The sequence below is a fragment of the Anopheles stephensi genome, chromosome 3 (genome assembly GCF_013141755.1).
Source record: "Anopheles stephensi strain Indian chromosome 3, UCI_ANSTEP_V1.0, whole genome shotgun sequence".
NCBI classification, from domain to species: domain Eukaryota; kingdom Metazoa; phylum Arthropoda; class Insecta; order Diptera; family Culicidae; genus Anopheles; species Anopheles stephensi.
The window spans coordinates 64299636-64313017 of NC_050203.1; the positions used below are offsets into that span (position 1 = coordinate 64299636).

The 13382-nt window shown below is 44.4% G+C and overlaps 3 protein-coding genes across 5 annotated transcripts; 2 read left to right on the forward strand and 1 right to left on the reverse strand.

Moving 5' to 3' along the window:
* Window positions 1–4761: 4761 nt before the first annotated feature.
* Window positions 4762–8996, forward strand: LOC118511605 (apoptosis inhibitor 5 homolog). Of its 2 annotated transcripts, XR_004906167.1 has the most exons (10): window positions 4762–5007; window positions 5091–5252; window positions 5353–5505; window positions 5570–5743; window positions 5827–6030; window positions 6107–6310; window positions 6390–6586; window positions 6942–7137; window positions 7209–8554; window positions 8725–8996. XR_004906167.1 is itself a non-coding variant. In XM_036054888.1 (9 exons), the coding sequence occupies exons 1-9, from the start codon at window positions 4927–4929 to the stop codon at window positions 7566–7568; spliced, it is 1731 nt and encodes a 576-aa protein (XP_035910781.1). In that variant the 5' UTR covers window positions 4762–4926; the 3' UTR covers window positions 7569–8996. The 2 variants fall into 2 exon arrangements, 1 of the variants encoding a protein (XP_035910781.1); XM_036054888.1 differs by having other exon boundaries at window positions 7209–8996.
* Window positions 8997–9050: 54 nt separating this feature from the next.
* Window positions 9051–9798, reverse strand: LOC118511617 (probable DNA-directed RNA polymerases I and III subunit RPAC2). Its single transcript, XM_036054907.1, has 3 exons — window positions 9660–9798; window positions 9495–9595; window positions 9051–9429 (listed from the first exon to the last, which is right to left on the reverse strand). The coding sequence occupies exons 1-3, from the start codon at window positions 9675–9677 to the stop codon at window positions 9234–9236; spliced, it is 315 nt and encodes a 104-aa protein (XP_035910800.1). The 5' UTR covers window positions 9678–9798; the 3' UTR covers window positions 9051–9233.
* Window positions 9799–10061: 263 nt separating this feature from the next.
* On the forward strand, window positions 10062–12135 carry LOC118511623. Of its 2 annotated transcripts, none has more exons than XM_036054925.1 (6): window positions 10062–10246; window positions 10313–10392; window positions 10465–11357; window positions 11421–11528; window positions 11593–11679; window positions 11768–12135. In XM_036054925.1, the coding sequence occupies exons 1-6, from the start codon at window positions 10143–10145 to the stop codon at window positions 12014–12016; spliced, it is 1521 nt and encodes a 506-aa protein (XP_035910818.1). In that variant the 5' UTR covers window positions 10062–10142; the 3' UTR covers window positions 12017–12135. The 2 variants fall into 2 exon arrangements, with proteins under 2 accessions (XP_035910818.1, XP_035910819.1); XM_036054926.1 differs by having other exon boundaries at window positions 10195–10246; window positions 10449–11357; window positions 11768–12116.
* Window positions 12136–13382: the final 1247 nt, after the last annotated feature.

Consider the following 13382-nt stretch of genomic DNA (forward strand, 5'->3'; position numbering starts at 1 on the left):
ATAGTAATTGAATGATTTTAAACTGCTTTTAGAATGAGTTTAGAATTCCACAAATTAATTGAAAGATTATCATCGTTCAACTTTGACATGCTTCATTAAAGAAGGCAACCAGAAGCGCTCTTCCTCAACATGGCCATATAAAAAAAAACCATAGGCCGTGGAATTTATGATTCCGTGTCCAGGGTTGAGATAATTGAGCCAGCTGCTGCAACCTGCACGGACGGAAGTGGCCCCACGAGGCGAGGAAGAATATACTTTCCCATCGCACCTTCACCACCACCATCAGCTCCGGCCAACGTTCTGGGTCTTCAGGTGTATTATTTTTAAAATCGTTCTTTTTAAATCGCTTCGACTCCGGGTCGGGACACCTTGATGGCGAAACATGATGCTTCCTTAGGTTGGTCCAATTAACGAGCCATTTTTCTTCGCCACGTTCGCGCTCGATCGTACTCCGATGCTTCTAAGAGTTTTGACTGTTTCGTTTCTTCCATTTTTTGACGTATTTATGAGCATCTTCTGGATTGATCACTCTGCAGGCATTCGGGATAAAGGAACCCGGTCAGGTATTCTTGAGTAAAGCGCAGCCGAAAAGCAAACGAGAGATGGGAAGGTTTCGATGAGCTTTAGAACAACCTGCTAACAGGTGGCTTGTTCGTATTTTTCGTTTGCTGCCTTGTAATGTACTGCTGGCAGCCATTTTCAATCGATCTTGCGTTATCCAAACGGTCCGGTGGCCGGTCTCCGGTGCCGGTCTTCACACGGCAGGAACCCGGGGTTCAAATCCCACCTGGACCGGCTCGCCCCGTACGTAGAGCTGACTACTTTACAACGGGTAAAATTAAGTCACAGAAAGCCAGAAATGGCAGGCCGACACCTCTCGAGGTAGTAGAGCCAAGGAAGAAGAAGAAGAAGCCATACTCTGGACTTCATTTGTTTTAACATTTTCTCCTAAAATTCTTCACAACTTATAAGAACAATTGTTAGGTTTTTGGTGGTAAAGATTCGCCTGAAAGTCATCGTTTGATATTCCGATTGGAAAGAAATAGAAAACCAGCTAAGCAATTCATTATTGTTCTCATTAGCATAGGTACCTCTCATCAAATCAGTCAAAATCAAATGATTTACACCGTTGAAGAGCAGCTTATTACACCGATGCTTGGTGACAAATGAAATCATTCAATCTTTAAGGAGCTCAATGAATGTGAGAGCTATGCTGAATCTTTACACGGCAAGCTATTCTCCTGCGGCTCCAGACTGGAGCCATCTAGTGGGATAATCAGTCCTTCATAAAGATAATTAATATATTTTGAGCTTCCCTAAAATTCAGTCCACATATAATTAACCGACTTCGAAAGTCATGAAGCTTGACGCTCCTGTTTCAAAAAACAATATAAGCCATTCGATATTATAAGCATCAGCTTCTAGATAATAATGCAACAGAAAAGTTCAGGATAGAGACGAATGCAGCTAAAAATCTCAGAGCCTCTAGAATGCAATGGATTAACCAACTGACCAGTTTTTTGTTGAGAGATCTGATATCTTTAGATTAGTTTTTTTGACCCATTTTTTGTCCAATTTTATTATGTTGCGAATTATTAATTTTGTTTCGATATGATCAGGTGATCTTCCGAGATGAATTTACCTATTGAGATGCTCGATTTCCGATTAAATGCACCTTTTTGGGGATAACTCTTGATAGTTCCTGGCCGTTATATTTTCTACTGTTTTTGACAATATTTGCTAATAGTTCTTGTTACTAATTTTAACTAGACCATTTACACCATTAGGCTGTATTATAGCTTGGTTTAGTTTGATTTTCTTTCAGCCTCAAAACGCCATCCATTTCATGCCTATCACATATCAGTGACACCAATATCTAACCACTGTTTGGTCGTGGCATGTGTGCCAAGGGCCTCTAGTTTGTGTTTGCGTAGAAAGCAACGCAAGTTAAAAAGGTGTCTCGATTTGACACAGAACGCATTCAATCGCATTCAGAACGATGCACAGTTTAAGGCAGTGGGACAGCGAGCAAACCGAGTGATGGTGTTTGATTTCGTGCACCGGTGTCACCATTGGCACCAAGGAAGGATCATAAATTTTCCCAACCAGCCTCAATCGACACTCATCCCGAGCGGAGGGGGGCTTAAAGGCCAAAGGCAAGCGGGCACAATGCATTCGTGCTTGGTGTACACGATCGTGTACGGCGTGTGGAATTATCAGCATTACCACCGTGGCACCGCGGTTGTCGTGCAACAGTTGTGCGCTGTACAATTGTGAAGTGGTGGTGTTTTGATTTTGATGGTTTTACAATCACCTGTCGTCAGTGTGACGTTCTTAATGCTTTCTTTGGTTAGTTTTATAGCGCTTGCTCACATGCACACGGCCGTCCGTTTCGAGCTGTCCGATGAGCTGTCTGCACAGGTTGTGTGCGAAAACGAAACAAAAAAAAGGAATAATGTAATGAAGACGCTTCTCCAACCATGTGAAGTGTTTTTGTTCACACTCTTCAAGTGAAAAATGAATGTTTACTTTTCATACCAATTCTTGAGTGCTGCTGCCTTCACGACTGATGCTCCATGATTTTTTTTTTTTTGCTCAGCAGACGGCCCCAAAGAAACAAGTGTAAAAATCAAATTAATCAACAAATGTGCGCAATAACCATCGACCATTATTCTAATGATTATTGTTTTGATGAGCCCCAGCAAATGGTCGAAAACCGGTGCTAATAGTGCGATAATATCGAAACGACCACCACCAACCGTCTTCCTTCTCTTCCCGTGGTCGCCGATGGTCGCTTCACATACCGCGCTCATTAGACGTATGGGCCGTATTAATCTACACCCGACAGACAGCACAGTCTGTATTGTTTTTTTTCTCGCCCCTTATGATGGCTTCAGCCTAGCTGGATAGTAAATTAATATAGGAATAAAAATAAAGGCATAAAATTTTCGTCCACTTTTTATGAGTCTCAGCAAAGGCAGTCTAATTTATATATAGTAGGTACTACGGCTGCGTTTCTCGAGAGAGATAGAGAGAGCGAGAGGGAATAATGGAGAAGAATCGAGTGGAGTGCTCGATAAGGGGTGTGAAGAAAATTTGCTATCACTCTCGAAAAGGAAATCGTGGTGGAAAGTGGAGCGACTCTAGGAAGAGAAAAATTTTCCCCTCTACAGTGGTACATCAACACAGGATAGTTTCTTATTCAAATGCAGCTGGAAATGGAAAGTTGAGCACTCTGTTTATGCACTTATATTGTGCTATGTTGCATGATGCTATGTTATGTGCACACAGCATGATCGGGAATCGAATTTCATCCAAAACGTCCTTCTATTCCTCGGACTAGCCATCGAGCTACTTCACATTTATTTACTGTCTTAAAATGATCAGAATGTCCAGAATGTTAAAATGATCAGAATGTTGTTGAAAATTCTATTCCTTCTACAGAATTTTTATTTTAATGAATCTTAAGCAAGAATTCAATTTAATTGCGAATATATTTGAAGTTTACATTTCATTATTGTTTGAAAAAACATGGAATCCATAGCGAAGAACCTGATAAATTGCAACCAATTGCATTTTCAATATAATTCTTAGTCTAATTCTGCTTCTTCCTTGGCACCACAACCTTGTGAGGTCTTGGCCTGCCATTTCTGGCTTTCTGTGACTTAATTTTACCCGTAGTAAAGGACAGTGGAGGAGCCGCTACAATGATGAGCTCTACGAGCTGTACGATGATCTCACGATCGTGCAGCGCATTAGACTCGCCAGGCTTCGGTGGGCTGGTCACATCATGAGAATGACACCGGACGACCCAGCCCGTAAAGTCCTTTTAGGCCGTCCACACGGACGGAGGAGGCGTGGAAGGCCCAAATTGAGATGGAGTGATGGCGTTGATGCGTCCGCCAGAACGGCCCGGATAACGGATTGGCAGACGATGGCGCTAAACCGTGAGCGGTATCGAGGATTGTTGCAGTAGGCCAAGACCGCAAAGCGGTTGTAGCACCTGATAAGTAAATAAGTAAAGTAGTCATTAGCTTAATTAATCCGACTTAATTGAAGAAAGAATTCATAGAATTAATAGAAAGAAGTAATAACAACACTAGAAAGTGCATAAGGGAGTAGCATAAAGTAAACAAAGGTTAAAAGTTTTCTTTTTATTCATAAGTTGTTTAATTGTTTAAAGCTAAATTACAAATATTAGTACAATTCATGATGGTTTGGAGACATTTCCTTCTCCAAACCGTGAAAGGGCACCTTATCCCGGGAAAGGTTAAAAGTTTATTTGAAAGATAAAACTAACGCTAAAGAGAACTATGAATATGCATAAAAATTCATGAATATCCAATTCAATTATTTTAATTTTTTTTAGTCTGAATCGTGCACGTAATTTCTTTTTTTTTTAGTAATATGATAGTAGGAAAAGCATAAAAATCTCCTAAAGATACTTTTCAAGCGATTATCTGCAGAAATATCTAAATATTTTTAAATAACAGCGATTGCCGTATCGAAAAAATAAAGAAAACTACAACTGAACACGTGTTTGTACGGTTGAATTTTTAAAATGTATGTTCGAAACCCGTTCCCTCATTTTCGAACATACTTTCGAACAAAAACCACCCTGTGCTGTATTTTTTGCTTCCGTTCCGTTCACAGTTGGGACAAAATCGCTACCTAAACGTCAAAACCGCTGCACAAACTTGGTGAACAATGGGATTTGAAGCCTTCCAATGGTCACATTTTCATCAACTGTCAATGTCGACATCAAACCCACACACACACGCGTACGCACGCACAAACATACATACTTTTTGGACCGTACTGTACGCGAGTTTGTGAATTAAATTTTTCTCAATATTTACTGGTTATTTCAGTAAAGTGTTCCACCCATTTAGCACACTTTTGCGACAATAAAGAAACCCCCCAACCATGGACAACACCGGCGATCGAATAGAAAAGCTGTACAAGAACTATGAAATCTTGAGTGACGCCAAGGAAAAAATCGGCGAGGTTTGTTGCACCCCTTCCTTCCATGATGGTGCCGGGAAAAAAAAAGTTGTTTACACTAATCGTTTTTCTTTTGCCGCGTACAGCACGAAACCGAATATAAGGAAATATTGGATGCAGTGAAAGGTTCAGCGAAGGAAAAGCGTCTTGCGTCGCAGTTTATTGGGAAATTCTTCAAACACTTTCCCACCCTGGCGGAACTCGCCATCGAGAGTCAGCTGGATCTGTGTGAGGATGAGGATACGCAGGTAGGCGGGCGGATCAGCGATGGCGCTGACTGTTTCTCTGACTCAACGTGCACGAAGGGAGCTAAATGTGTGTGTTTTTTTTTTTCGATGGAATTTGCAGATAAGACGGCAAGCGATCAAGGATTTGCCTCAGCTGTGCCGCGAAACAACCGAGCACACGCCACGGATCGGTGACATTTTGGCCCAACTGCTGATCACGGAAGATTCGGCCGAACTGCTGCAGGTGCATCAGTCGTTGCTAACGTTGGCCAAGGTATGGTTGCTTTGATCGATTTGTATGCACCATCGAATGCTCATTTCCACCATTGTTTTGACAGTACGATGCAGTTGGAACGCTGACAGGAATTTTCAGCCAAATCGTCGGTGGTGACGAGACGACGCGTTTCCGCAGCTTTCAGTTCATTAACAACAAAATCATGAAGCTTGAGCCGCAAATTTTGACGAAAGTGGTGGAAGATTTTATCATCGCTGAGGTGAAGAAGATAACACTGGTAGGTTTTAAGACGTAACACCCGCAGCTCCGATTATCTACGGAATCGCTCAACCGTTTGATTGTGTTCCCTCTCAATTGCAGGACGTAAGCTCGGACGAGTTTCACCTGTGCATGTCCATCCTGAACCAAACGAAGCTAAGCAAAACTCTGCCCGGCCATGTTGAGCTGGTAACGCTGGCTGCCGAGCAAGCGGATCTGGAAAGCGACCCAGGCCCGCTCGCATCAGACGATGAAACGGTGGAACGTTTCATTCAATGCTCGACGGAAGCGATGCCATACTTTTCGGTAAGCGGAAGCGGAACACCATACCAAGGTACCGTTTTAACCACATCTTTTCACCCCTCGTCACACACACACACAGTCCCAGGTGGAATCGACTCAGTTCGTAAAGTTTATGTGTGAAAAGTTTTTGCGCCCCAACGTATGGTGTCTGATCGGTGCTGCTACGGACGATCAGCAGCAAACACAGCAGCGACTGCTGAAGGTGTTTGCCGAGATGACTGCGTTCTGCGGAACGCTGGAAAAAGCCGCCGAGAAAGTGGAAGCGATCTATGAAGTGTTACTGGTAATGCTATAGCAAAACTAAAAGCCTGTGCAAAAGGGTGAAACTAAAAATATTACTTCCGATACCTTGTTTTCTCTAGGAATACATGCCATTACCGCCGCTCGATGCCGATTTGAACGACACGCCGTCGTTCCACTTTTCCCATGCCGAATGTCTGCTGTACGCGCTGCACACCCTGGGCAAGCAGGCAGCCGAGTTTCTAACGTTCCCGGACAATCCGGCGAAACTGAAAGATTTTCGGTCCCGGTTACAGTATCTGGCGCGTGGTACGCAGGGGTAAGTTATGATGCTTTTTAAGAAGGGCCCCACGTGCGCCTTTATTGCTACAGCTTAAGGTCCAGCGTACTAGGGAGCTAGGGTACAAGGGTACTTGCCAGATTTGCGGTATGAGGGGCTACAATTGTAATATCAACTTAGCAATTTTTCCTACATGTAAGAGCGTTAGGGGCGGCCCGGGAAGGATAGTAAGGCAAACATAGCAGGCATGACCCAAGAGCTCCCAAGAGGCCACGAAACAAGAAGGAGTGATAGCGTTGAGCTACATCAGCTATCAATCTAGCCATAGTAGGCGCGTCACACCTTTGACCAAAAAATATCCAACCATAATTTTCTCTCCCATCAACGCTCCTAGATACATCAAGAAGCTGCAGGAAGCCGTCAAGGGCAAAACCGCGGACGAAATGAAATCGGAAGAAAACCAAATTAAAGTCACCGCACTAAAGACCACGTCCAACATCAGCACGCTGATACGTGACCTGTTCCATTCGCCACCAAGCTTCAAATCCGTCGTTCAGTTGTCCTGGGTTGTGCCGAAGGGAAAGAAGGCGGTAAGCAACTCGCTCGCGCGTCAAATACCCACAATCCATATTTAAACACGTTCCCCTTTATCGGCTTACAGCAACAGCAGCGACAAGAACAGAAGCAAGAGGATGCCAGCAAAACCGGGTCGTCCAACAAACGCCACGCACCGATCACGTTCGATGCCAATGGCAAATCGGCCGGCGGCGACACGAAAGGCCCGAAGCAGGGCAAACCGAGCCCCGGCTCACAGAAAATGTACACCCCACCGTCGGGTAAATATTCTGGCAAGCTTCACCGAAATGGAGGTGGCGGTGGTGGCGGCGGCGGCGGCGGTGGTCGTCGTTCGAGCGGTGGTGGTGGTGGTGGCGGAGGCGGCAATTTCCGTCGTGGCAGTTTCGGAGGAAATGGAGGTGGTGGCAGTGGCCGCAACAGTGGAGGAGGAAAAAGGAAGTATTAGATTGTGTGCAGCGTATGGTTTACAAATGTGGGGCGCGACTGCGTTTAGAGTACGTACCTTTTTTTAGGAGATTATCCGGATTGGGACCCACAGTCTCGGAATGTGTCCCATTGCTAACTAACTACAATTAATCTGGTAGCCGTTTTCCTAGCAGTATTGTCACCACAATGGCAAGCAACAGTGTTTTTACACGGTTTACATTTTAACGGGTGTTTTTCAACCGTACCTTTTAGTATATTTTAGTTGATACAGTAACCATTAGGTCCCAGCTCGAATGAAGTGTAGAAATTTGAGTGCTATACTAAAATTGTCTTGATTTCGTTGCAATAATGGCTGTAATAATGCAGTTACTTAAGGATCCTTTTAACTTTTACCCTCTAACACTCCATCCCTTTTCCTGAACCTCTTGACTCATAACGTGTTTTGCGGCGCCCGAATCGAACCTAGCAACCGTAACCGTAACGACCAACGGTGGAACAAGGAAGAACCCGGCAACCAGCGACGATCTCCACAACGCAACCAACACCACATCAGAGCACGCAGGACATCGGCACATCGGTTAATCAGCATCTGCGGTGTGTTCCCAGCATTCTTTCCTTCCCCTTGTAATCCCCACACAAGCTTCCTATGCAGAACAATTTAATAGGTTTTTGTTTTTTTTGGGGACATAATAGGACTGCTATCGGTTCTATTCTTGATTTAAGTCCGTACTCTCGCTTTCGCTTTCGCTAACTGTAAACCATACCTGCTCACAATCTCTTCGACGCATCGCATCATCCGGACGAGCTCCTCAACATCATCGATAGCCGTTCCCACTCGCCTCGTCCAGTCTGTGAAACAATTCCAACTTCCAGCGTGTTGTAAGTCGTAATCCAATCGTGTGTGTATGTGTGTGGGTGTAATTGGAGACGATTGGTTGGTTGTGCTGTGGGTGGTGTACGCTTATATGACAATGGGCAGAATTAACATCGTTTTCTAGCATTATTGTAAGTACGACTGGTATCATCCTGTTCTGCTACCCATTGCTTCACAGTGTTGGTTCCATGTCCATACGGGACGGTATGGAACGAAAAGGACAAGCATTTTTCCCTAATTCCATTCGTGGATTGCTTTTTCCTACTTCAGTCACTTTTTGATAAATCGATTTCCTGAATAGGATTCCCGCCATGGCATTCTACCAACTGCGATGATACTACCCACCATGAAGAATTCTGATGCTCTTATATGCTGGTATAATGAGAAACTCGTAAATGCACTGCGCTCCACGCCTTTCTTACGCCGTGAGCTCTGTATGCGATTGCAATTCTTTTCAAGATTCTCTTGATACACTTTTCGCGCCACTGCTCTACTTCTTGCAGTGTTGCGCACGCATGGCTGAACTTGCTGATAACAAATTAATAAATACACACGATCCTCTCTCTCCATTTACACTTGGTTCTGGATTTTCTCATAAATAAACAATTCGTGGTAATGACACAACCGTCCGTTCGTATTGTGGTATAATCCGATCCGAAACCGACACACGTGACCGAATTTATTGCTTAAGTATATATTTTAATGTAAAACTATTTAATGTGCCATGCATGTGGCCTCATGTCGCTGCTGTCTGTACAGATCGAACCTTCGCTCCGGGGTTCAGGGTAGCAAAAGCATCCATTACATTGGCTAAGCTGCACCCTGCTGGTGAAGGGCTATTGCAGCTTCAAACGTTTCTATCGTGTGGTCACACACGCGTTCCAAATCTTCCAACCCGCGTCGCAGGATGTCAATGGCACGCACGCTTTTGGCGGCCTGTATGCGGAAGTGCATTTTGTTCTCGGCCGGATGGGGTACGGTGTAGCCGCAAAAGTTTACATCGGGACTGTGGAATGGAAATAGCAATGAGTGATGCTTGTTCTTTTTCCTGCAACGGTAAGATCCACTTACTACTTGCAGATGATGCTTTTCAGCACGTTTCCCAACGTGTGCCCTTCGTCCTCGAACACGAAGGTGCGTGAACTTTCCCCCGAATTCTCGTCGCCTGAAAGCTACTCCAGGGAGAGAAATAATATTGTATTATTTTGTTAACGAAGGAATGATACTTTATATTACCTCTGCTAACTTGGGCATGCTAAGCGAACAATTGTGATACAACTGGGAACCGAATATAGAGCCGGTGATCGTTGCGTAGCTGAAACACGCTGTTTTGTTTATTGTTGTGGCTGTCTGCAGAGCTTCAAATCAACATCGCACAGCTGGACGCCACCGGTCATCTTTTTAATTCTAGACCGAATAACAAAATGATGCACCTCAGCACAGATTGCGATAATATTTAGATAAGTTTTATTTTATTTTTATTCCTATTAATTTATATAGTATCCTACAATAAATAAAACAACGAATAACTGAAGTAAATGAGAGAGAAAATACAATGTGAACAAAGCTTACCTGCAGCTCGCCCACTGTGCATCATTCGACTTCGTTGTGGCAGTGCTGTCAGTTTCGAAAATCAGTTGTTGTTTTCGAACATCTGTGTGCGTCATTCGGACTGTGCAGGTGTTTCGGTACAAAAGTAGTAGCAGTGGCAGTAACAACATGGAAACACTGTTGAAAATAGTAGTAAAGCGATATTTTCCGGACTTGGAACGCTTAGAACCACCGTATTGTCTTCTAACGGGTGAAGAATATCCGATGTTGAAGTAAACCACTGGCAAACAGAAGCTGCACAAATATTGTTTTTAATATACTACCGTCGTTGGTTTCAGGAAGACGAATCCGGCGGGGCTAGATGCGATTTGCCCAGGAGAAACAGTACAGAAGGCAGCATTTCAACAACAGAAAGAGAGTGAGTTATGTCGAACATTTATTGGAAGCAAAACCGGTTGATACGAAATTATGCACGTATCTTTCTTTTCAGAAATGGACCCTGAACCTTGGCGCGATCCGCAAGAACCTACTACTCTTTCCACTCCCGCAATGGCTACTGTGAACGATAATAATGTTGGTGCTAGTGACGACAAGCATCTTGCCACTCATGACACACTTATTGCCACAGAAGAGCTACAGGAAGCGTCCATGGTTAATGAGGCAAATGATCCACAAGAGAATTCATATCAGCTGTCCAGCATTCCCACAGTTGCACCTATGATGAACAACTTTGAGGAGATTCCTTCAAAGGCTAGCACACCGCTTGAAGCGAGGTCTGAGCCAGGTGCCGGAATGCCACAAGTAGTTGACGAACACCGTGATGCAGCCGTTGAGCTTCTATCGGTTCAACCGGCAATTGAATCCGTTCCCTTAAAAGACATTTCTGAGCATGTGAGTCTTGAGATGGCAACGACACCACCCACAGTAGAAAGCAGTTCGTCAACGGAATATTCAGAAATAATTGCACCGCGAGCAAGACGCAACATTCGACGCAAGATTTCCTTTACGGAACGTCTAGAACCGTTCGAAAGTGACGTTTCAAAGCCAAGGGCCAGGCGATACTTTGATATTTTTAGTTTTTCCTATCGTACGATTTGGAACAAAACGATAGAGGTTGTGCAGAGTGGGCTGGCTGACCGTTTGAAACAGCAACGTTTGCACCAAGAAGCACCCATTTCACGTGAAACGTCGGATCAGAGGATTGATTCTGGCTTCCAGCAGACATCAGCAAACATGACTGTGGCGTCGACTTTGCTTCTCGACCATAACGATGTGGCTGAAGAAGATTTCATAATGTCGTCGGATCAGCTGGCAACAATAGCGTCAACGGATGGCAAGCTGATGGAAGTAACAGATCGTTTGGAACCGTGTTCCGAAGCGACGGTAACTGATGCCTTAATAGTAAATTGGAGATCTTCCTTAATGAATCATCATTTTTCTTTTTAGTCGGAATTACAGGATTCGGCGCAAAATGTTGTCGTCCCGATATTCACAACCAGAAAAGAATCAAATAAGCAGGAGAAAATCATAAAGCGAAATCGCGAGAAGAAACCGGTAAGATGTCATTAAAACATATATCAGTGTATTTTCTTTAAATACTCTTTATTCCTTAAAACAGAAAGATGGTAATGATCCGAGCTCGGAGCTGAGCAAAATTTCGGAACAAATCGAAGATTCACAGGAAATAGCGCCACTGGATGCTATGGTATGTATTTTTCTATCTCACCTATAGCATGTCTTGGTTGCTTTGACTACCGTGCTCTTACTTCTACCTACTGTGCTTACGCTTGCAGATGGTACACGTAATGATTGCAGTGCAGGGAGAAATGTGTAGAAACAGGAAGCGAATAGGGAGTTGGATTTCTATGCAACGCTTACAGGAGTTGTTGCGCGTTAATACACGTTTAGGTGCTTCAAAACTGTTCAAAAACGTCATGCTTTTGAAGCAGGCGGATATGCTAGATATCAAGCTCAGCGCGCAACATCATATTACCGATGTTAGTGTGAAGCTACCACAGATAGATGCAGCTGATGTACCGTAATGACCCTGTCGGTGTATTAGTATTGGCCAATAACTAACCATGAAAGGTATATTACGGAAAGATCAATTTAATTTTAAAATATATTACATGTTTAGTTAGCAAATCGGGTTTAACATAAATAGGCTGACGACTGTTTCACTTTTTGACTTAAGATAGGGTTAAAGTTTTTATTCTTAATCAGGTAGGATAGAGAAAAGCGGAAAGGGAGATTGACCCGTTGGTAACGAGGATAATGGTGCAGAGCAAGACCATCCGGACCGTTTCCCCGTAGTAAGGACTGACTATCCACCAATGAGTCTAGTAAGCTAGAAATGGTAGGCATGACCTAATAAGAGGTCGTTAGGCCAAAGAAGAAGAAGAAGGTAAGGAAAGGTTGGTCAGTGCCCCCAAAACCAGTCCGTCGCGATCGTATCGTAGACCAGAATATTGAACAGTATTCGAGCCTCAGTATACAAGCGAGGTGCAATCAAGGATCTTTGGCCGTGGCTGAAGTACGTACTTACTTATTTGGCGCTTCGGGGTCTTGGTCTGCAGCAACAATTCTCGATACTGCTCACGGTCCAGCGCCTTCGTTTGCCAATCCATTATCCCGGCCGTTCTGGCGGACGCATCAACGCCATCACTCCATCTCAATTTGGGCCTTCCACGCCTCCTCCGTCCGTGTGGACGGCCTACAAAGACTTTACGGGCTGGGTCGTCCGGTGTCATTCTCATGATGTGACCAGCCCACCGGAGCCTGGTGAGTCTAATGCGCTGCACGATGGTGAGATCATCGTACAGCTCGTAGAGCTCATCATTGTAGCGGCTCCTCCATTGTCCTTCCACACATATTGGGCCAAAAATCCTTCCGAGCATCTTCCTCTCGAACGCGGCTAAGAGGGATTCGTCAGTTTTGGACAGAGTCCATGTCTCAGAGGCGTATGTGAGTACTGGGACTATGAATGTTCTGTGAAGTCCTAGCTTCGTCCATCGCGACAGGTATTTAGAATGGAGAAGTATCCTCAGGCTGTAGTATGACCGGTTGGCAGCCAGCACCCTTGCGCGTAACTCAACATAAATGTTGTTGTCAGTGCGGTCTTTTGACCCCAGTTTGGACGACTTCATGGTGCGGTCACCTATCTGTACATCACCCCTAGGTTAATCAGTGTTTGTTAGCGAGGCCGCTGCTGGTGTCACTATCACCATCATCCTGGCAGAAGTACTAGCTGGAATAAAACAGATCCGATGACGCCCTGGATCCTGCAAATATCTGGACAATCCTTGACGATCCGGACGATGAAGTGGTTTATATGATTCAGCTGCGCACTCTTCGGCCTCTTCGCACTCTTCGACCTCACGAGGTAGCTCTTCGCGCCCTGCGGCCTCT

What these genes read in the sequence shown, in the direction of transcription:
- LOC118511605 (XM_036054888.1), top strand. Translation starts at nt 4,927, where the DNA reads ATGGACAACACCGGCGATCGAATAGAAAAGCTGTACAAGAACTATGAA. An exon ending in GTGAGGATGAGGATACGCAG is followed by an intron (nt 5,253 to 5,352) that starts GTAGGCGGGCGG and finishes TGGAATTTGCAG; the next exon opens with ATAAGACGGCAAGCGATCAA. An exon ending in AGGTGAAGAAGATAACACTG is followed by an intron (nt 5,744 to 5,826) that starts GTAGGTTTTAAG and finishes TCTCAATTGCAG; the next exon opens with GACGTAAGCTCGGACGAGTT.
- LOC118511617 (XM_036054907.1), bottom strand. An exon ending in AAAAGCATCATCTGCAAGTA is followed by an intron (nt 9,430 to 9,494) that starts GTAAGTGGATCT and finishes TCCATTCCACAG; the next exon opens with TCCCGATGTAAACTTTTGCG.
- LOC118511623 (XM_036054925.1), top strand. Translation starts at nt 10,143, where the DNA reads ATGGAAACACTGTTGAAAATAGTAGTAAAGCGATATTTTCCGGACTTG. An exon ending in ATTTCAACAACAGAAAGAGA is followed by an intron (nt 10,393 to 10,464) that starts GTGAGTTATGTC and finishes CTTTCTTTTCAG; the next exon opens with AAATGGACCCTGAACCTTGG. An exon ending in GAAATCGCGAGAAGAAACCG is followed by an intron (nt 11,529 to 11,592) that starts GTAAGATGTCAT and finishes TCCTTAAAACAG; the next exon opens with AAAGATGGTAATGATCCGAG.